This window comes from Myodes glareolus, chromosome 11 (genome assembly GCF_982192425.1).
Source record: "Myodes glareolus chromosome 11, mMyoGla1.1, whole genome shotgun sequence".
NCBI lineage: Eukaryota > Metazoa > Chordata > Mammalia > Rodentia > Cricetidae > Myodes > Myodes glareolus.
In genome coordinates this window covers 49247351-49269368 of record NC_142036.1, presented here as the reverse complement: position 1 = coordinate 49269368, position 22018 = coordinate 49247351, and the positions used below count along the sequence as shown (strand labels likewise).

Below are 22018 nucleotides of genomic sequence, written 5' to 3'. Positions count from 1 at the left end.
GCTGAGCTGTAGGAGGCCCGGGGCACCAGTGGGAACAAAGAGCTGGAGGGACAGGCTCCTTACAGAGGCTGGCAAATACATTCTGATGGGTTTTCAGTGGGCGGTGATACGATCTGATTTGTACTGTGCTGGCTCTCTGGGTGCGGTGAATGGGTTACAGTGTTTTAAAAAGTGAATGTCCTCTGGTTTCTGAACTGGAAGGAAGGAGACGAGCAGAAGGTTGATCCAGGCGGATGATAATGACTTGGGTTTGGATGTCGGTGATGAGGGAGGAGAAAAAGCAGACAAACTGGAGAGCTGTGGTGCTAGCTACAAACAGGGAGACAGGAAGAGACTGCATGACAAGCTGTGCCTTGTTCCCTCCCCTTCTTCCTGTGTGCTCTAGGACTCGTGGTTTTGGTGTCTGTTGTGTGACTTTCCCTGGGAGGCCTTTTCTGTGTGTCTCAGACAGGGAGGGCACCAACAGATCAAAGAAAATTTCATCCAAGCCCTGCTTGTCGAGCCATTGAATGTATTGGGGTTGCGCATAAGCATGGGTGACTTGGGCAACGGCATCCCCCAAAAATCATGAGTGGTGGTTCACAAAAGCTGCGTCATTGGAATTCCCAGCCCCAGTCAGTCTTCCACTTCCTATGTATTCTCATGCCACCTAAACCCCACATGTCGCTGTGGAGGTCAGGGTGCGTGGCTGGAGTCTCTAAAGATCTCCCCTGCCCTTCTCTAATGAGGGAACGCCAACAAGCCTAATCTTCTGGGTCTCACATGGGTAATCACAGGTGCCCTGATTTTAAGACGGCAACCATCACGTCCTGTCTAGGAGGCCAGGATCCTACACCTTCTCCTGGTTTTCACATTCTTATATTCTGCAATGTTCCCTGAATCTTGGCGTTATATATATGGTTGTTTGCTGAGCAACAATATAGAACATAGCTCGATACTTCCAGAAGTTTGACCCTTTAAGGGTGTCTCCTTCAAGGAGCATGTCACCCTGTGCCACACAGAAGAAGGCAGTTCCTCAGGGATTTCTCCTGCAGACTTTGGATACTGACGGGCCCTCTGGGGAGCATAAAGCTCAGCTTCTGTTTCATGTCTAACATCAGTGTGGAGGAACACACACTCGCCATTTCAGCATGGCGACATGCTAATTCTTACCACATGGGGAAAGATGGCCACACTGGAACTGCCGCCACGGAAGGTCTGCCTTCAGGACAGCTCAGCCTTGGTCGCTGTCCTCTCTCCCTTAGCAGAGGCCATGGAACTGTACTCCCCCGACTCATCCTTGGTTCCACCATTGTTGCTGTGTTCCTCATCCTGGGGAGGTGGGGGCTGTGTTTCTGTTCATCCTCAGTACAGAAGGCAATAACAGAGCAAAGAAACAATCTAGCCATGTTAGCTGGTCACTAGAGTCGTCACCCTGAGTCAAACTTCTGCCTCCTACACACTCTCTACACCTAAGACCTTGTGCAACTGGGTCAGGATTCCTGCAGCTAGTGTGGGGGCGGGGTTCAGAAAAGGAGTGGCCGGAGTCTCCACTAAGGAGTCTGGTGCCCCTCCCCCTTCCTCCTCCCACGCAGGAATATTAATAGACATTATCTTGTGAGGATCTCATTCAAGTAATCACAGCTGCTCTGATTTCAAGACTAGCAGCCATGGCACACCCAGAGGACAGAATTCCACAACTGCCTCCCTGTCACTTCTTCCACTGATGAGAGGCAGACTCCATCACAGCTCCCCCTCCCCTCCATGAGGATCCAAGAGCTTCTGAAAACACTGCTGAGCCTTTGTGAGAGGCTCAAGGCCTGGAGGAAATTAGATCATACCTTCGAAGTTACCATATGGTAAATGGCAACATTTGGCGCTGGCACGCTTACCCCTTGCCTGCTCTGGATGCCTCTGCTGTGCCTTTGCCAGTGGGAGCCTGGCTGGTCATAGTGCTGGCAGGATAAGCATGCCCATGGCTTCCGTAGCGATTCCTGTGGAATGCCTCAGTAAGTCTGGCTTCGTGTTAAGTCTATACAGCGAATAAGATGGAAGCCAAACTTTGTTTTCCTTCCCTTTCATGTTCCGTCTGAGCTCTTAGAAAAGAATTTCTGAGTAGGATTAAAACAAATAATTTCTGTCTTTCCATGCTGGGTATTTGACACAAAACAGTCTCTGGGAGTGTTCCATGACAGATGGAGAAGATGGAAGAGTGTCCTGAGAAGAATTAGGGCTGAAGAATAGAACCACAAGAGTTAGCTCAAATGCATACATTTTGTTTTACTTGCTCATTTTCAGATAGGAACTAGAGGTATAGCTTGGTGCAATAGAGTATGCATGGTATACACAAAGCCAGGATTAGATCCCTAGAATCACCCTGCACAAAAGACCAAAAGATGTTTCTTTTTTTTTGTTTTGTTTTGTTTTTTGCTTTTTGTTTTGTTTTTGAGACAGGGTTTCTCTGTAGCTTTGGAGCCTGTCTTGCAACTAGCTCTTGTAGACCAGGCTGGCCTCGAACTCACAGATATCCACCTGCCTCTGCCTCCCAAGTGCTGGGGTTAAAGGCCACCACCATCCGGCCCTTTTTTTTTTTTTTTTAAATGAAACAGTGCCTCAAGTATTCCAAGCTGGCCTCAAAATTGCTAGGTACCTGAGGATGACCTTGAACTTGTGATCCTCCTTCTTCTACCTCTTGGTGCTGACATTATGGGCTTGCACTACCATACCCGGTTTGATGAAACCTTAGCAAGCACTTTACTAACTGAGCCGTATCCTAAGCCTTGTTCCTACTTTTTCACTGAAATGTGGGTTTCTGTGTTTGTCTGGCGAAGGGCTTGATGTCAGCGTTCTTTTCTCTAGAGGTGTAAGGATGCCTGTTCCTGTCTCGTTTGTGAGGCCCAAGCAGCCATTACAGTGTGTCTGTCGGAGGAAATGTAGAGCTAACCTTTCACACACATCTAGACAGAGGTCCCAAATCTGCCGTGGTGAGATGTCTGAATGAGTGAGAAGAGCCTCAGCCACGCCTGGATGGGACGCTGGGGACTGTTCTATGAACAAGGGCTGACTCTGCTTTTGAGATGAATTGTTGTGGCCGCTGATTCCTCAGATGTAGGTCTGCCCGTGTGGAGGCAGGCAGAGTAGAATGTCAGGTTCCTTCCCTGAAGCTGTGTCGTGAGCAACTCTGTCCTGTCTGTCTGATTGGCACACCTCTCGGAGACCCAGGAAGAATGGCTGTGCCAAGAGAGAATGGCTGTGCTGAGAGAGACGGAACATGGCAGCAGCTTACTGGGCAATAGTAAACTACCCAAATAGTTTACCGAGCCTCTTGTCCTGGCTTTTGCTGGGAGCCTAACATGTTTCCCTCTGTTTCTGTTTTCCAGAAGCGCGTACTGTGCCGCCTCGGTGGCCTCTCTAACCAACATCATCACTCCAGACCTCTTTGAAGGCACTGCCGAATGGATAGCAAGGTGAGAGAAGTCACGTGGCCCCCAGTCCTCAGAGGGCAAGCGGTCAAGAAAAGTTAAAACTTAAAAGTCTGGAAGGGAATATAAAATTAGAAGATGTCTTAGGTGTTATATGTTATGCCCTTTACAAATACTTGAAATTATTTAGCTGTGTGGTGGTGGAGCACGCCCTTAATTCCAGTAGAGACAGAGGCAGGCAGATCTCTGAGTTCAAGGCCAGCCTGGTCTACAGAGTGGGTTCCAGGACAGCTAGGGCTACACAGAGAAACCCTGTCTCGAAAAAGCAAAAATGAAAACAAACAAACCAGGCCCAAATACTTGACATTATTTTCAGAGTTTCTTTAATGTTGTGTTGCAGTTTAGAATGGCACAGGCCGGAAACTTTGGTGAGTATTGTTGGTGGGAGTCTCAGTGACCGAAGCAGTTAGCAGTATCTCAAAACGCCCTTGCTATGAAACCCAATGACTCTCCTGCTACAGAAACTCTCACCTACATGCATGGAAGAGACAAAGACTTGTTTCTAAGAGCAAAAAGCCTGAAACAGGATTGGGTGTGGTGGTCCACGGCAGGCTTACCTGGTCTATAACCACAGCACTCAGAAGGCTGATGTCGGAATTCAAGGGCATCTTCAGCCCCAGCTTGTGTTTCAGGCTAGCCTGGACTGCAAAAGACCATCTTAAAAATAAAAAGCAAAAGGCATATACGTGTATACATACATATGCTGTTTATTTATTCTTATCAAAATTGTACTCATTACCATGTACATATTAATGCAGTGATATCAGATAATATACTGTGCTCATATTTTTTGTGTAACTTTAATTGTCCTGGAGTTAGCATAGATATCATGAATGTATTTATCAGAAATTCATCTCCAAATTCTCTACCAGTACTACAGTTATTTTTCATACAGTGTATATCTCTGTCTCTGTCTCTGTCTCTCTCTCTCGTGTGTGTGTGTGTGTGTGTGTGTGTGTGTGTGGTCTGGGTCATCCCCCCGATGGAGCCCGAGCCCTCCTGCTTCAGATCTGGACAGATTTGCTCTTAGCTTGCTGCACAGCAGGCATCTAGAAGCTTCCTTGCAGCGTGAAATTCACTTCATTTTTCTGGTTTGTTGGAACCTCTGTCCTTTTTTTCTTTTTAAAAATGATTACTATTCATTTTAATAAAGCATAATACTCCAAAAATTCTCAGAAAAGGGCACCTGACATATGCATTTTTAAGATCCTATGTGTGTCTCTTTTTTTTTGCAAGCCTGCTTGGTGGTCTATCCAGTGAGAGATGATTAGGTTAGCAATGGTGTGGAGTGTATTTGTCTGAACTTTGTAAGCATTGTTCCATTGTCTTCTGACTGTTCATGTCATCACCAGTGAATCTGACTTTCATAGTGACTCTGGTCATTGAGGACACAGTGTTTGGTAGCCTGATGGTGGTAGTTTAGAGACTGAGACTAGGCAGTCCCCAGGTGTGGCTTCTTTTTTAGTGCTCTGTTTCTCAACTGAGATGTCCCATCTTTTTATTCCTTCCCAGTGTCCTTTCCTTCACTTCACAAGGCAAGTAGGTAATTATATCCACTTGAAAACCCTTGGGGGAATCAGGTTCAGTAGCATGCACCATAGCATAGCACTGCTCAGTGTGGTAAGGCAGAAAGACCCACTGAGTCCCAGTCTAGGCTTCATAGTGAGATCTTGTCTCCAAAGGATGAGGTGTGTGTGTGTGTATAGAGCACTACCTATTCTTCCAGAGGATCCACGTTCAATTACCAGCACCCTCATGGCCGCTCATAACTGACTGTAACTTGAGTTTCAGGGGATCAGTACCCTCTGATGGCCTGCAAGGATATGTGGCATGCATGTGGTGCACAAGCATACCTGGAGGCAAAACACTCATACATAAAATATACATATATACATAGAATAACAATTAAATAAAAATTAAAAGCCCATGTCTAGGTCTTTTCACCATGTAGGTAACTTGAAATTGATGTGTCTTTTTCCTGGGTGTTCATGTGTTGAATAGCTTTGAAGTGTGTCCTGGACATCGTGGTTGGCATACTGGAGAGAATGCATTCTGTTAGATTACTTCAAAGGATGCTTTTGTTTTAGCAGTCGAGCCACTTAGACTTAGACTCATTCTGTAAACTTCAAACAGTGTTCTGCCCTGCAGTGGGCGGCAGCTCAGATCTCAGATCAGTTTTGATTCCGAGCTGCTCAGTTTGCCCGCTGTGTATGTGCTTTCAAGGTAGAAACCTGAGCTGAAGTTGGGTTTTTCCATCTCTGACTCTCCTGGCTTGTCCTCACTTTCTAGTAGCCCGTTCCTTCCTGCTAAAGATGGTGGCTGCCCCGCCCTGCCCCAAGACCCAGGCTGCCACTGCTACCACTTGGGTACTGTGACCATCCTTTGGGCAAACCAGAAGGAACAAAACTGAGAAAGAAAAAGAAAGAAAGGGTGGTTCAAAGGAGACCAGTTCTCTGTAATTGTTGGCTCCAAGTTTTAACGCTCCACTGAACTCCCTGTGAGCTGGGCCTCAGAGATAGTTTGCCCTGTATTGGAGTGTCCAGCCCAGTCGACGGGAAGGCTCCCTAGCAGGACACTCACTGAAGGTGAGGGTCTGACTGCCAATTGATGGGATGTTAAATTGTATATAAATCTAGAATACACAGGGTTCAAGTGAGTTTGCCTGTGATGGTGACCACAGTGCCTGCCACCATCCCGGGCCATCAAGTCTCCTGGGAAGTTTTGTTTTACTTTTGCCTTTTTTCTCCATCACCTCCACTGTGCCCGCCCTGAGACTTTGAGGATTTTTATGGGTGATGATGAATCTTGGTGGGCATCATTCTCAGTGCCTGTTAGGCACCTCACAGAACTCTCATTTGGAAACACACAGATTTTGGACCAAGAAATTGCATTGCTTAACTGAGGAAGCAGACTTCTCCCGGCATTCAGAGCCTCCTGTGACTGGTTGGCCTAATTGTTTTTATTAAGCCCATTGAGGGTCTGTTTTCTATCTCTTAACGTTTTCTTGTATTCTCTCAGAGATTCCCTTACTATTTACCTTCTTGTCCTTCTCTAATGTTATTTTTAATTTTCCAGAGTTCAGCCCCCACCCCCCCCCCCCCGTACTAATTTTTTATATTCTTGGATGTTTGGCTCTGTCATCCTTGTAACTTTCTTCCCACGTTGTTATCTAAGATACAACTTTAAGGGCTACAGAGATGGCTCAACAGTTAAGAGCACTGGCTGCTCTTTCAGAGGAGCTGGGTTCAACTCCCAACATAGCAGTTCACATGCTTCTATAATTCCAGTTTCAGGGGATCTAATGCCATTTCTGGCCTCTCTGGGCACTGCACATGGTGCACAAACATACATACGCTAAAATAAATGAATCTTTAAAAAGTAAAAATAAGATGCAACATTAAGCAGTTTTCGTCTGTGCCCAGCATTGTCTCCTCCACTTTGCTTTGTGGAGCAAGGGGCTCTCTTTCATATCAGAGATTTGCACACATATCTAGACCTTAGCTACTCTGTTTGTATTGAGTCCAGTACTGATGGGCTGATGAGAAGTCATGTACATAAAGGTGAGTGAAGACCACGCTGTTCTCCAGGGAATCCTCATGTATCAGTATCTGTACGACTGTTCTTGAGCTTTCGAATCCCTGTTAGGATGTGAAGCTTGCAGGCAGCCTTATGAATTCCTAGTCAGGGAAGGTGAGGTGTTTGTGCTGGGTGGTGGCCTCACTGACCCCTCCTGCATTCTGCTGTGCCGCAGAAGCTGGGATTCACCCCCTCACTGGTGGAACTGTGGATTTTAGAGAGTAGAAATAGAGGGAGACAGAGACTGGGCCTGGCGTGGGCTTTTAAAACTTTAAAGCCCACCCCCAGTGACACACCTCCTCCAACAAGGCCACACCTCCTAACCCTTCTCCAATAATCCACCCCTGGTCACCAGGCTTCAAATATATGATGAGCCCATGGGTGCCATTTTTATTCAAAGCACCATAGTAATCAAACATGGTCTTGCTCTTGGCTGCTGCTGATTCTCCACCACTGCCCCAGAACTGAGGAAGATGTCTTAGAGACAACTTTTTATTAGAGCAACTGTTTATGTACTCTTAGCCGCTATTATCTACCATCCAGCTTTTAGGATTTTGTTGCTAGCCTTTGTGCTTAATGTCCTCTCCTGCTTACTTGCTTTTTGTCTTTTCTTTCTTCCTTCCTTCCTTCCTTCCTTCCTTCCTTCCTTCCTTCCTTCCTTCCTTCCTTTCTTTCTTTCTTTTTTGAGACAGGGTTTCTCTGTGTAGCCTGGGATGTCCTAAAACTTGCTCTGTAGACCAGACTCAACTCATGGATATCAGCTTGCCTCTGTCTCCCGAGTGCTGGGATTAAAGGAGTGCACTGCCAACACAAGACTTTCTTACTTACTCTCTTTACCCTGGCTATTTATACCTTTTATATCCTCTTCCATTTTATTGGGCTTTGGTATTCAGTCCAGTGTGTGTGTGTGTGTGTGTGTGTGTGTGTGTGTGTGTGTGTGTGTGTAAGACAGGATCTCATGCAGCCCAACCTGTCTTTGAACTTGATATATAGTTGAGGCTAACCATGAACTCTGATCTTCTCCCTCTAAGTGCTGGGATTACAGGCAATGTGCCATCATTTCCAAAGAGTTTATTAACTGAAAGAAAAACAAGGCACAGAAGAGAGTGTATTATGCTTAAAAACCTCCTCTTTGTGTGAAAACCAAGGGAAGAAAAGTGGAACATGTGTCTGTAGTATTTATGTGTAGTATGTGTGTACTATGTGTGTACATGTGTGTATGTGTGTATAGTATGTGTCCATGTAATGTGTATGTTTGTGTGTAGTGTGCATGTGTATGTAGTGTGTGTGTGTGTGTGTGTGCATATGTATGTGTGAAAAGGAGACAGACTAAGGCACAGAAACAGATGGGTTACTGCAGGTAATAGGAACTTGGCGTCTAGAATGGGCAGGAAGCTGCTTTGTTTTGTTTATCCTTTTATGCTCCTAGAAGTTTATTACTTTCTCAATTAAAGATTTTAACAAAGATTAGTTTAATGAAAGACAGAATTTTGTCTCCTTTGCAAACTCTTCACTCCCCAGAGTTTTCAGACATGGGTGCTTTCTCTAGTCCAGTAGCCAAATGCGCTGGAAACCCAAAATGCAGCTCATGTTTGGGTGGCGATGGAGGCTGAGGGACGGAGGGAGAAGAGTGGCCCCTTCAGAGCATGTGGCTGCTTTCCCTGAGCCCACAGGCTCCCCAGATGCCGGGCCTCTGTGGGGGCGGGGCTTAGAGGTCCTGGCAGCTCCTGGGTGAAAGGCCTGTTCACCTGAGCACAGCAGAGCAGAGAAGGGCAACCTTAGGAAGTAAAGCATGATAGTATCATATCAAAATAATTTAAAATTTAGGGCTAGGGCTCAGTGGTAGAGTGCTTGCCTTGAATAAGTGAGGTCCGGAATTAATGCATAACACACACCTGGATGTACACACACACACACACACACACACACACACACACACACACACACACCTTAAAATTACTCCATAGATAAAACATGTTGGTTATAGGTAGGCAAAGAAGAAAGTTTAAATTACTTGTAATCTACCACCACAGTGTAACCAGTTGTCCTGGTTGGTTTCCTATTGTGTGATAAGATATCCTTACAGAAATTGGATGGTGGTGGTGGGGGGGGTTGTGTTCGAAGTCTAGGTTACATTGTAGCACATCAGTAAGTTGAGGCAAGAGCAGAAAGAAGTGAGTGTGTGTGCTTGCTAGTGCTCAGCCCGCTTTCCCACTCTTGCACAGTTCAGAACCCATCCCAGCCCCCCCCCCCCCCAGTGGACGGAGTCTTCCCACATCTCCCACAGACACGCCCACAGGCTAACCTCATCTAGGCCATCATTCATTGAGGCTCTTCCCAGTGACTCCAGGTTGTGTCAAGATGACAAAATTCGTCATCATAAACGTTTTGTTGTTGCTTTTGTTTCTTGAGGCAGAGTCTCACATGTAGCCCTGTCTGACCTGCAACTCACAAGGATCCACTGTTGCCTCTTTCCTGGGTGCTGGGACTAGCAGCATGCTTGGCCTCAGACCAATTTTTTTAAAATGTATTTTCTTCCAGAGTTCTGGAAATTCAGTCATATAGTACAATGTTATTTTCTTTCTTTTTTTTTAATTTTTTGCTATGACTTAGTATCAGAGACATTGTTATTTTCTAGCATTTCATGTAATGAGTGAAACATGTTCATCACTCTGTAGCACTATTTAAATGACTGGATACTGGTTTGTTATAAGATCTACCACCATTTATTTAACAGCCCCTCCTCCCTCACATTTGAACTCCTAAGTTGGTCCCACATTCTGCTCTTAAAAATAGGAAGGCAGCAAACATTCTTACCGTGTGCTCCGTGGACACACTGTTACCGGTTGTGTAAGGTTAGTTCCTAGAATGGTCCTGCCTGGCTGACCCTGGATGATACCTGGGCTGGGGAGATGGCAGTGGACAAAGCCCCTGCTGTGCAAACCTGAGGAGCAGAGCTGGGGCCTCGGCACCACATAAACTCTGGACGGTGGTGGCAGCTGCCTGTCATCCCAGCACTTGGGGGACTGACCCAGGGATCCGCTGGGCGAGCTGGCTAGCCAAACTAGCCAGAATTGGTGAGCTCCAGGTTCACCCAGAAACTACCTCAATAAATAAAGTAGAGTTCCATCACAGAAGATGCCAGAAGTCAACTTCAGGCCTCCACATAAACCTGCACATGCATACTCACCCAGGAGTGTGCATGCACACCTGCCGGTCACATGCACGTTCACATGTACACACATGTATGCACACCACACAATACATATATATGTGCATGTTTTCTGACAAGAAAACACACTATTAATAGATAGTATAACCCCAAATAATAGTTGCAATAAATGGATATTTTCTTTTACTATTTAGTTTTTTTTTTTTTTAAACATAGTCTCATTATAGCTCTTGCTATTCTGGAACTTACTGTGTAGACAAGGCTGGCCTCCAACTCAGAGACTGCCTTTGCCTCCCAGGTACTGGGACTAAAGGCGTATGCTACTATGTTTGTATTAGGGATTTAAATATATAGAAAAATTCTAAAATTTAAAAATGAAGTTTATTTTTGAGCATTTACAAGCTGGGAACACTCTTATAATTAGGGGTTTTATTATTGTGTTGTTTGTTTGTACAGGATCTCCTCTGTAGCCCAGACAATCCTCTTTAAAGGCATGCACCACCACCACCTGGCATCCAAAACAAATTTTAAAAAACCTAACAACAAAAACAAAGCAAAAATCTGAGGTGTGGTGTCTCACGTCTGTATCCCAGCACTTGAAGATTGGCGCTAGGGCAAGACAGGGGCATCAGGAAGCTCAGTGCCAGCCTGGGCTACTTGAAATCCTGTCTCCAACAAACAGAACCAGGAAAGAAAAAAACTGCAAGTCAGAGAGGTGGGACATGGTTCAGTGGTGAGCACTTGCCTAGCATCTGTGAAGTCCTGGGTTTGATCTCCAGAGCTTTAACTAAACAGAGGAAGCTAGACAAAAGCAAAATGCGTTCACTAATAGACCTGGTACTCAAGATAACCCAAACCAGCTGTCCTGGAACTCACTCTGTGGACTAGGCTGGCCTCAAACTCGCAGAGATATACCTGCCTCCTGAGTGCTGGGATTAAAGGTGTATGCCACCCACAGCCCGGCTCGATTTTATTTTAACTTGTTGATTCTTCTCTGTATAGGACTTTGTGACTTTCTCCAATGCATTTTAACCTGTGCTACTACATTTCTTATACAAGCGGACAGTTTCTAAATTCCCAAGGCTTCTGGCTTTGTTTTCTAGGAAGAGGAATCTGCAAGCATTAGTACATCAGGGACCTGGGAGATAGTTCAGCACACAAAGTGCTTCCTGTACAACATGAGGCCCTGAATCCAATCCCCAGTGCCCATGTGAAAAGCCAGGCATTGGGGCACATGCTTGTGTCCCGGCACTGGGGAGGTGGAGTTAGGGGATCCCTAGAATTCGCTGGCCAAGACATCCTAGCCAAAAATATGATCCCCAGGTCCCAGTGAGAGACTCTCAGAAAACAAAGTAGATAACTATCCGGAGGAACAACACCCAAAGCTGATTTCTGGTCTCCACACGCATGCGCACACACATGCACACATACATATATACATGTATGCAAGTTAATAAATCAGCGTATTTCTATCCATGATGCTAACACCTTGTGCTTTAATCAGAGCAAGCTCACTCTCTGCCACCCAGAATACGGAGATGACACTTGTCCTCATGTGTGCACTTGCCATAGTCTTGCTTCTCCCGTCTCCTAGGTGCCAGAACTGGGAAGGTGGCATCGGTGGGGTGCCAGGGATGGAAGCCCATGGCGGCTACACCTTCTGTGGCTTGGCTGCGCTGGTCATCCTCAAGAAGGAACGCTCTTTGAACCTCAAGAGCTTGCTAGTGAGTAGCTGTTGCGCCCTCCTCTCCCCAAGCCCAGGTTAGGTGATGGGAGCCTGATCTGGGACCACGGGGAGGTCTTTGATGGGGAGGGCTGCAGAGCGTAGAGTCTGTGCCATGAGCGCACAGACTCCCAGTCCCAGGACAAAGCCTCAGGTGCGATTGTTGGTGCTCAGCACAGATGTCTGCTGAAGGAGCAAACAACTGTTCTAGGCTGGCTCTCTTCTCCTACCTCTCCCTCTGGCTGCCTGGACATTTCTGCACAGACCCTGAGTGGTCGTGTGTCCTCTGGCCACCTGGAATGAACCAGAGTACCTTCCCAATACCCAAGAAAAATAGCTTTGGCTCTCCGGATTCAGTATTACCACCTGTCTTAGAATCTCCTAAGAGAAGAAACTGTGAGAAGAGCTTTGAAGCATTTTAGGGCCAAAGATTTATCACCTGTGAAAATTTTGTATCTGCATTCCAGCGAGTTCTCCAGGCAGAGTGGGAATGGGGGGGCGAGGTGGGAAGGTGGGGGTGGGGTTGCTATCAGGAGGTCTGAGCATCTCTGTTAAACCCCAAGCTCTTGACCAGTGTTCAGAAACCAGTCAGCTTAAGGGAAACCTAGAACACACAGAGAGAACGTGTTCCCTTTGTCTGTTAGGGAGCATGTGTTCCCCTCTACATCATCAAAGCGAACCAGCTACAACTGACATTCAGCTCTCTCTGCGAACAGATGCCAGGCCCTCATTGTTGAGCCATTGTGAGCCCGCTAAAGAGCTGCGTTTATATTTTGTGGTGTGACTGGCAGCATTTAGACCTCATTGTGAAAGAAAACCTCTCACTCGGCATACTCTGAAGGTTCTGGAAAATTGATACCGGGTGACCAACTTTGTAGATACTTTTTTAAAATCTGATCACCACCAAGAGATGAAATGTGAAGTCCCACGTTGTAGGCAAAAATGAGGACTAGAGTAGTGAATGCCTAAGTTATGATGACAATACTGTAGGCTTGGGTCCCACCTCTGCTTCTCAGCCTAGAACCCCCGGGCCAGTTGTGTGATCTGCTGTAGCTGCTTTGTCGCTTTTCCTTCTGGAAGGTAGAAATAATAATCTGTATTCTTTAAGGGTTACAGGAGAGAACATACATAAACAGCCTTGTAGATAGGAGGTACTCTCCAAATGTAAGTTCTCCCTTTCCCAGAGACACCTATTCCTTCCCTCCCTTTGCTATAAATAGCCAACACCTGAGCCGGCAGAGGGGGTGGTGGATATGCATGCCTCTAGTCCCAACACCAGGGGGCAGAGGCAGGTGGATCTCTGTGAGTTTGAGGCCAGCCTGGTCTACAGAGCAGTTCCAGGACAGCCAGGGCTACAAAGAGAAACCCTATCTTAAAAAAAAAAAAAAGAGAGGGGGGGAGACGGGGTGCGGGGGGAGAGGGAGAGAGAGGAGAACCAACACTTATATCTAAGGGTTTTTGATCCTATAGCCAAGGGAAGTGGAACCAGCCATGGCTTTAGGCGCTGGAACAAAAGCAGTTAGCCTGGCTTGAATCCACTCACACTGTGGGGTTAGTAAAAGCATAGAGTGTCGCCCTCCCTTTCCTTCTGAATGCTTAGCCCACTGCCATTACGTGGCAGTCCCCGAAGCACAGGGTTCATTTTAGGCTGACTAGGGAGGTGTTGCTGTCTAAATCCACAGGCCTTTGTCCTTTTAAGAGTCCGAGACTGACTTGTGCTGCTGTGACCGGGGAGGGATACAATGGAGGCTCCATTGTAGTCACGGGCAGTCCAGGCTTCCCTCTAAAGAGTCCCTTGGGACTCCCTGCAGGAGCTCAGTCTAGGAGTACTCCAGGCACTGGGCATAGCACAGGGTTCCCTTTCAGTCCAGCGGGGCAGCTCTGAGGCCTCGTATCTGCCCAGCCAGTCGGTTCTGCTCACCCTTCAAGGCTATCTTGGAGTGTGTTCAAGAAATGTGGTGATAAGCCAGAAGTGGTGGTATCATTTGTAGCCTCTGGGTAACAAGTGCCAGCGTATAGCTTCAGAATAAGATTTTCCTTCTGTCACCTAACCAGGCTCCCCAGGCTAGACCCGGGAGTTATCATTTGATAATTAGGATCATTGATTAGGATCAGTGGCTTCTACCTTCAGTCCTGTTCCGCAGTGAATGTCCTCAGGGTCCAGGTGAGACAGGACTAGCTTGATGTCATCGCGTGAGATCAGCCCAGCATTCCCCTTCTGTTTGGAACAAGCTCCCCTGAGCAGTGATGAGAAGAGACAGATGACCCTGCCTGAGTTTTCTGCCCCAGGCTGTGTTTGAGAGACCTTTGCTGGCCTCCCATACCAGCACGGCCTCTCCACTCCGCATTGGCCTCCATTTGGACCTAAGCAAGGATGGCTGTCTGAGTAGTGGGAACAAGAGAGGGCATTGGGATATGTGTGACATGAACGTGGAAGGATGCCTGTTTGGGGAGAGGAAGAGAACCAGCCTGGGGAGGGCAACGGGAAATGGCAGTGAAGGAGACAAAGAGCAATATATATATACAAAAATGTAACCGTGAAACCTTTCGCTTTTTATGATAACTAAAAATGGTGGTCTTTTTATTCAACTCTGGGCAGTGGTTGCTTCAAAATGGCAGTGGCCATGGGGGAAGTGGGGAGGGAAGCCAGAGCTCCAGACTCTGTCCCAGCGACTTTGCAGTATCTCTGGTTTACACCCGCCTTCCCTGTGGTCTCTCTCAGCAATGGGTGACGAGCCGGCAGATGCGATTTGAAGGAGGATTTCAGGGCCGCTGCAACAAGCTGGTGGACGGCTGCTACTCCTTCTGGCAGGCAGGGCTTCTGCCCCTGCTGCACCGAGCCCTGCACGCTCAAGGTGAGCCCACACCTCCTGGAGCTAGACAGTCTCCCTGGGAACTCCCTGACCCAGTGCTGTTTAGAGAAGGCGAAGGAAATTCTGTCTGCCTGGGATCTTGAGAGCTGGTATGGAGGGAGCCTCCTGTCTAGGGGCTGTGTATGCAGAGTAGGATCCGGTTCCCATGGTTTCAGATCACCCGCGGCTGCCTGGCCTCCCCAGGCAGAATGAACCTCCCTGGTGCCACTCCCTGTTATCTGAAGGGAGCATCCCCGCTCTGTCTCAGGCCCCATAGTGACTGGGGCCGCCATCTCAGCCGGGCATGAAGCCATAGCTTCCATTGCAGAGCTGTGTTTGGTCATGTCAGAGTGAAAAACCCTCTGTGCACATGGTCAAAATGGTAATAGGAAAGGCAGTTATAAAAGGCCGGAGAACCAGAATCTGTGAGAAAAAGACTCGTCACATCTGGCTGAGTGTGCGTCACCATTAGAAATGTTTTAGTTGAGCGGGTGAGACAGCCCGGTGGGTAGAGGCTCCTGCTGGCAAGTCTGATGACCTGAGTTCAATCCCTGGGCCCCACCTGGTGGAACTAGAGAGCTACTCCTGCAGGTTGTCCGACCTCCACATGTGACCCCTCCCCCACAAAGTCAATAAATAGAATGCTGCTTGTTTGCTTGCTTGAAAAAAAATGTTTTACGAATGCCACTGTTTTGTTTGGCAGAACTGGGAATTGTAACTAGGGACCCTCTGCCACCGAGCTGCAACCCAGCCCTAGAAGTGTTTCATTTTCAAGTCAGTGAGCTGGCCTAGACGGTGCTTCCCTGAGCAGCGAGGCGGGCCAGGCCAGCAGGCAGAGGCTCTGACAGCCCCTCTTTCTCCATGCCTTCTGATTCCATGCTCATTCTTGCCTGTGGGAACTGGGCACACAGGCGGGAGGGGGAGTCATGGCCACCCTGCTGGCTGCCCATCTGTTCCCGCCTGGAGATCCCTTGGCCCAGAGGGAGACTTTCCTGTGGACTCAGCCGGGTGACTAGTGGCTCAAGTGTAAAACATGAGGCCCTTTACCTCCCACACCTAAGCTTCGGTGACTCTCTGAGCCCTATGCTTTAGTTCCTTAATCTCCCTGGAGTTGTGGAGTTGTAGGTGCTTTTGATACTGATCAAAAGTACAAGAGTCTCTGCCCTCCCTTCCCAGCCTAGGGCCATCAGGTTGAGGCCTCAGAATACTGGGACACATTAAGGGTAGCACGCTGGAACCCATACAGGTTCTGGTTTGATCTCTGGTGGGACTGTCAGAAATTGCGGAGAGTACGGGTTCTCAACCTGTGGGTCTCGACAGCTTGAGGGGTCAGACAGCTCTTTCCCAGAGGTCGCATGTCAGACATCCTGCATACCAGATATTTACATTGCTATTCACAGCAGGAGGACAATCGCAGCTATGAAGCAGCAACGAAACTAATTATGGTTGGTGGTCACCACAAGACGAGGAACTGTATGAAAGGGTCGCAGCATCAGGAAGGCTGCCCTCGAGGCTGACTTTTCTGAAAGAAATAACCTGAGGTTTTGGTGGTCTCTTTATTTGGAGCTGGCTTCTAGAAAGCCACAGATGTTGCCTCTTTTTTTCATGATGGTGGCTCTTTTGGCGCGGCAGAAATTTCCCAAGCATTCACTGTGCCAAGGCGTTTCCCATACATTTTCTCATTTGATCCCCCAAACAGCCCTATGACACTGAGACTTCTGATGTTCTCATTTCGCAGATGAGGGAACAAAATGTACGTGGTTGAGACTTGCTTTATAAACCGCAACTGGTAGTGGTTGGTAGGGGACTGCAGCCCTGCTCTCGTCACTGCAGAGGGGCACCAACGTGCCACCCCCCTATCCCTTTCCAAAAGGTTATCCAGCTTGTTCGTAGTTAAAGAAATGCATGTTAGGAGCAGGGAGGGATAAGAACACCTGCTGGTGTGAAAGAAGACCTGAGCTCAGTTCCCAGCATCCACATTGGGCAGCTTAAACCAGCTATAACTCCGACCATTGGCCTTCAGGCAGGCAGATTTCTGAGTTGGAGGCCAGCCTGGTCTACATAGCGAGTTCCATAGTGAGACTCTGTCTCAAAAACCTTTTAGGTTTTACGTAAAAGAAAATATTCATTTCTTGTGACAATTATTATTTGGGGTTATACTATCCATTAATAGTGTGTTTTCTTGTCAGAAAACATGTACATATGTATGTGTTGTGTGGTGTGCATACATGTGTGTACATGTGAATGTGCATGTGTGTGGCAGGTATGCATGCACATTCCTGGGTGAGCATGCATGTGTGTACAGGCTTATGTGGAGGTGACTTCTGGCATCTTGATGGATCTCTACTCTATTTATTGAGGTAGTTTCTGGGTGAACCTGGAGCTCACCAATTCTGGCTAGTCTGGCTAGCCAGCTCGCCCAGGGGATCCCTGGGTCAGTCCCCCAAGTGCTGGGATGACAGGCAGCTGCCACCACCGTCCAGAGTTTACGTGGTGCCGAGGCCCCAGCTCTGCTCCTCAGGTTTGCACAGCAGGGGCTTTATCCACTGCTATCTCCCCAGCCTGGGCATCATCCAGGGTCAGCCAGGCAGGGCCATTCTAGAAGCTAACCTTACACAACAGGTAACAGTGTGTCCACGGAGCACACAGTAAGAATGTTTGCTGCCTTCCTATTTTAAGAGCAGAATGTGGGACCAACTTAGAAGTTCAAATGTGAGGGAGGAGGGGCTGTTAAATAAATGGTGGTAGATCTTATAACAAACCAGTATCCAGCCATTTAAATAGTGAACTGCATGCAGCTGCAGCTCTCGGCTGTAGTTGGAAAGACTCTTGATTCTGTAGCTAAAAGGAAACTTTGAAATGCAAAATGGCATTATGGTGGTGCTTCCCAAAGGTGACATCATAATGGGGAGCTATAACTGCTGTAGAGTCGTAAAGACAGAAAGGATTTTAAACCTGATTTTCATGCTCTTGCCGTCCTGGAGTCACCTCAACCTCTATCTTGCCATGATTATGTGTGCTAGGGTCCAAGATCCCCAGGAAGTCCCTTGGAGGGTTTGTGAACTCAGTGATGTAGGAAGTGTCAGAAACATTGTGATTTTAGCCATAAGCTGTCATTTGCCCAGGGATGGCAGTCCTCCATTTGTTATAGGGTATGTCACGAGGGCACAGTGTGAATAGAAACTTTACTGCAGTTATCCTAAAGTGGAATAAATACACTACATCCGTTTAAAGTCTACAGTTTAGTGTCCATAGAACTGGGCTGCCTTCGCCATAGTCAACTTGGAACTTTCTGTACTTCCTATCCAAAATGCATGCCCACCAAATATGATTATAAAAGCAAGGATATCACAGAGAAACAACAGTGTGATTGTAACTCAAGTACCAGTTGTTTATTTTCAACTCCTGTAACAGAACAAATGGGCAAAAAGGAGACAAGAGGTGGGTGTGGCTGTGTTGTAGAAAAGGGTAAATGCAGTACAAGATGAGAGCCTTAGAATTGCTGTACTTTAGGAAACAAAGGATAGACTAGTAGATCAGTTAGGAGTGCAGGGCATGCAGAATAAATGAGCAGATGCTGTTTCTTTTTACCCTTCTTCGGTGGTTTAAGACAAGGTAGTCCAGGCTGGCCTAGACCTCATGCCAATCCTCCTGCATCAGCCTCCAACTGCTAGTATTACAGGCATCTATCTATCTACCACATACCTGGCTTTTTCTTTACTTGTAAAGAAATTATTTATTTATTTATTTATGATAGGGATATCAGATACACACATGGTAAACAGACATACATGCACACAAGATACCCATATACATAAAAGTAAATAAAGTTAAACATAAACAATAACAAAAAACAAACTATGGCCAGATGTGTGTTGCATGCCTGTCATTTCAGGGGGTGGAGGCAGGAAGAGCATTGGCTTAGAGTTGTCATTCTCTAGTAAGTTCAGAGTCAGTCTGGGCTACATGAGATCGTGTCTCAAAAAAGAAAAGAAAATATTTTCTGTCTGAATATTTTATAATTAAATGTGAGGTTTTTTTGTCACATGTGGTATATGTGTGTGTATGTGTTTGCATGTGTACATGTACATGTGGATGTGGATAGAGGCCAGAGGTTGACATCTGGTGTCCTTCTCAGTCACTTTTCACTATATTTTTTTGGGACAGGGTCTCTCATTGAACCTGGAGCTCACTGATTCAGCTAGGCTGGCCAGTGAGCTCTATGTACCCTCCTGTGTCCCCCCCAGCCCCAGGATTACAGGTGTGCTCCATGTACCCTCCTGTGCCCCCCCAGCCCCAGGATTACAGGTGTGCTCCATGTACCCTCCTGTGCCCCCCAGCCCCGGGATTACAGGTGTGCTCCATGTACCCTCCTGTGCGCCCCCCAGCCCTGGGATTACAGGTGTGTACCCTCCTGTGCCCCCCCAGCACCGGGATTACAGGTGTGCTCCATGTACCCTCCTGTGCGCCCCCCAGTCCTGGGATTACAGGTGTGTACCCTCCTGTGCCCCCCCCAGCACCGGGATTACAGGTGTGCTCCATGTACCCTCCTGTGCCCCCCCAGCACCGGGATTACAGGTGTGCTCCATGTACCCTCCTGTGCCCCCCCAGCCCCAGGATTACAGGTGTGCTCCATGTACCCTCCTGTGTCCCCCCCCAGCCCCAGGATTACAGGTGTGCTCCATGTACCCTCCTGTGTCCCCCCAGCACCGGGATTACAGGTGTGCTCCATGTACCCTCCTGTGCCCCCCCCAGCACCGGGATTACAGGTGTGCTCCATGTACCCTCCTGTGCCCCCCCAGCACCGGGATTACAGGTGTGCTCCATGTACCCTCCTGTGCCCCCCCAGCACCGGGATTACAGGTGTGTACCCTCCTGTGCCCCCCCAGCCCCAGGATTACAGGTGTGCTCCATGTACCCTCCTGTGCGCCCCCCAGCCCTGGGATTACAGGTGTGTACCCTCCTGTGCCCCCCCCAGCACCGGGATTACAGGTGTGCTCCATGTACCCTCCTGTGCCCCCCCAGCCCCAGGATTACAGGTGTGCTCCATGTACCCTCCTGTGTCCCCCCCCAGCCCCAGGATTACAGGTGTGCTCCATGTACCCTCCTGTGCCCCCCCCAGCACCGGGATTACAGGTGTGCTCCATGTACCCTCCTGTGCCCCCCCAGCACCGGGATTACAGGTGTGCTCCATGTACCCTCCTGTGCCCCCCCAGCACCGGGATTACAGGTGTGCTCCATGTACCCTCCTGTGCCCCCCCAGCACCGGGATTACAGGTGTGTACCCTCCTGTGCCCCCCCAGCCCCAGGATTACAGGTGTGCTCCATGTACCCTCCTGTGCCCCCCCCCAGCACCGGGATTACAGGTGTGCTCCATGTACCCTCCTGTGCCCCCCCAGCCCCAGGATTACAGGTGTGCTCCATGTACCCTCCTGTGCCCCCCCAGCACCGGGATTACAGGTGTGCTCCATGTACCCTCCTGTGTCCCCCCCCCCAGCCCCAGGATTACAGGTGTGCTCCATGTACCCTCCTGTGTCCCCCCCCCAGCACCGGGATTACAGGTGTGCTCCATGTACCCTCCTGTGCCCCCCCAGCACCGGGATTACAGGTGTGCTCCATGTACCCTCCTGTGCCTCCCCCCAGCCCCAGGATTACAGGTGTGCTCCATGTACCCTCCTGTGTCCCCCCCCAGCCCCAGGATTACAGGTGTGCTCCATGTACCCTCCTGTGCCCCCCCAGCACCGGGATTACAGGTGTGCATTGCTGCACGTGAGTCCTCGCATGGGTGCTGGGGTCCGATCTCAGGCTCTCAGGCTTGCACAGGAGGCACTGTGCCACGTGAGCGTCTTCCCAGCCCCACTTGTTTTGCTTATATTCTCTTTGTTCACTGTTTTCACATTAGCCTTCTGTAAATTTTACCCAGAGGTTTTTATACCCACTCTAGGATTTATATACCCGTATCTATGAGATTTTATGCACTGTTTCTTTTCTCGGTTACCTTGTACACCTGCTTAAATAAGTTGTTTCACCGCTATTTGCAATGATGATTATGGAGATGATGTAGCAGAATAGAAGTCTGTGCTTATGTATTACATGAAAAACATATGGTTATAGAGTTATAATTGTAACTATATAGGGAAATACAGAAGAACCAGGGTGGTGCGCTCCTTCCCTGCCAGGTAACCGTGTGACTCACAGTATTCTCTCACTGTCTTGGCTGAACTTGAGAGTGAAGGCGCCCGGAGCCTAGGGATGTAGCCCAGGGATGGAGTGCTTGCCTAGCCTGCACAAGGTGCTAGATTCATTCCCCAGTATTGGAAGAAATGAAAGAAAATCAAAACCCAGGGTAACTCACGCGGCTCCCAGCGTGCTGGTTGCTTTTGCCTGTGCTGTCTGTGGTGCGGACCTGTCAGCAGTAGTTCCTTCAGGGACAAATGTCCGAGTCCTGGGAAAGTCTGGGATTTCCTTTTCGAGATGGATTTAGTTCAAGGTTAGAAAAGTCAGAGTGAGCAATTTGGCCGTTACCCCCAGTAAGTGTTCCTTAGCTGCTCGAGAGTCCACAGGACTAGCGGGAATGTCCTCAGGACACACTGACCACTGCTGGAGATGGGGACTGCTACATCCATGCTGGCTGGTATACCGCATCCGTGTTCAGGGGAGGGGTGCGTGATGAAGCTAGCGGTGTACCAAGAATGAGTGGATGAGACTAACCACTGATGTCTGCCCCACCTTTTGGGTCCTCTGTCCTTCACCAGGTGACCCTGCCCTCAGCATGAGCCACTGGATGTTCCATCAGCAGGCCCTGCAGGAGTACATTCTGATGTGCTGCCAGTGCCCAGCGGGGGGCCTGCTGGACAAGCCCGGCAAGTGAGTGTCTTCTTGGGAACGTGGGATGCGGGGACAGGGAATATGCCACCTGGCCCACTTAGAGCCAGGCCCATCAACCTGGGGCGTCCCTGTCCTTCAGCCGCTTAGCACTAACATTGTTCAGGGAAAGTGCTAGGGTTTAGGCAGCCTCTCCAGTGCAGAGCCTTCACTTCTGGCTACTCAGCTCATATGCACCTTCCTACTCCCCCAGAGAGACAAATGGATTGCTGGCTTGGTAGCTTTCCTTTACTAGTTTTGGTTCTTTTTTTCTTTTTCTTTTTCTTTTCTTTTTTTTTTTTTTTTTGAGATGGGATTTCTCTGTATAGCCCAGGCTGTACTGGAACTCATTCTGTAGACCAGGCTGGCC

General features: G+C 48.4%; 1 protein-coding gene across 1 annotated transcript in view; it reads left to right on the top strand.

Moving 5' to 3' along the window:
* The window catches only part of Fntb (farnesyltransferase, CAAX box, subunit beta), a 77125-nt gene that overhangs the window by 47598 nt on the left and 7509 nt on the right, over positions 1 to 22018 (top strand). The window contains exons 7-10 of the mRNA XM_048415964.3: positions 3360 to 3446; positions 11804 to 11933; positions 14655 to 14787; positions 21540 to 21651. Of these exons, the coding sequence (XP_048271921.2) occupies positions 3360 to 3446; positions 11804 to 11933; positions 14655 to 14787; positions 21540 to 21651 (462 nt within the window). The remainder of the gene's footprint in view (positions 1 to 3359; positions 3447 to 11803; positions 11934 to 14654; positions 14788 to 21539; positions 21652 to 22018) is intronic.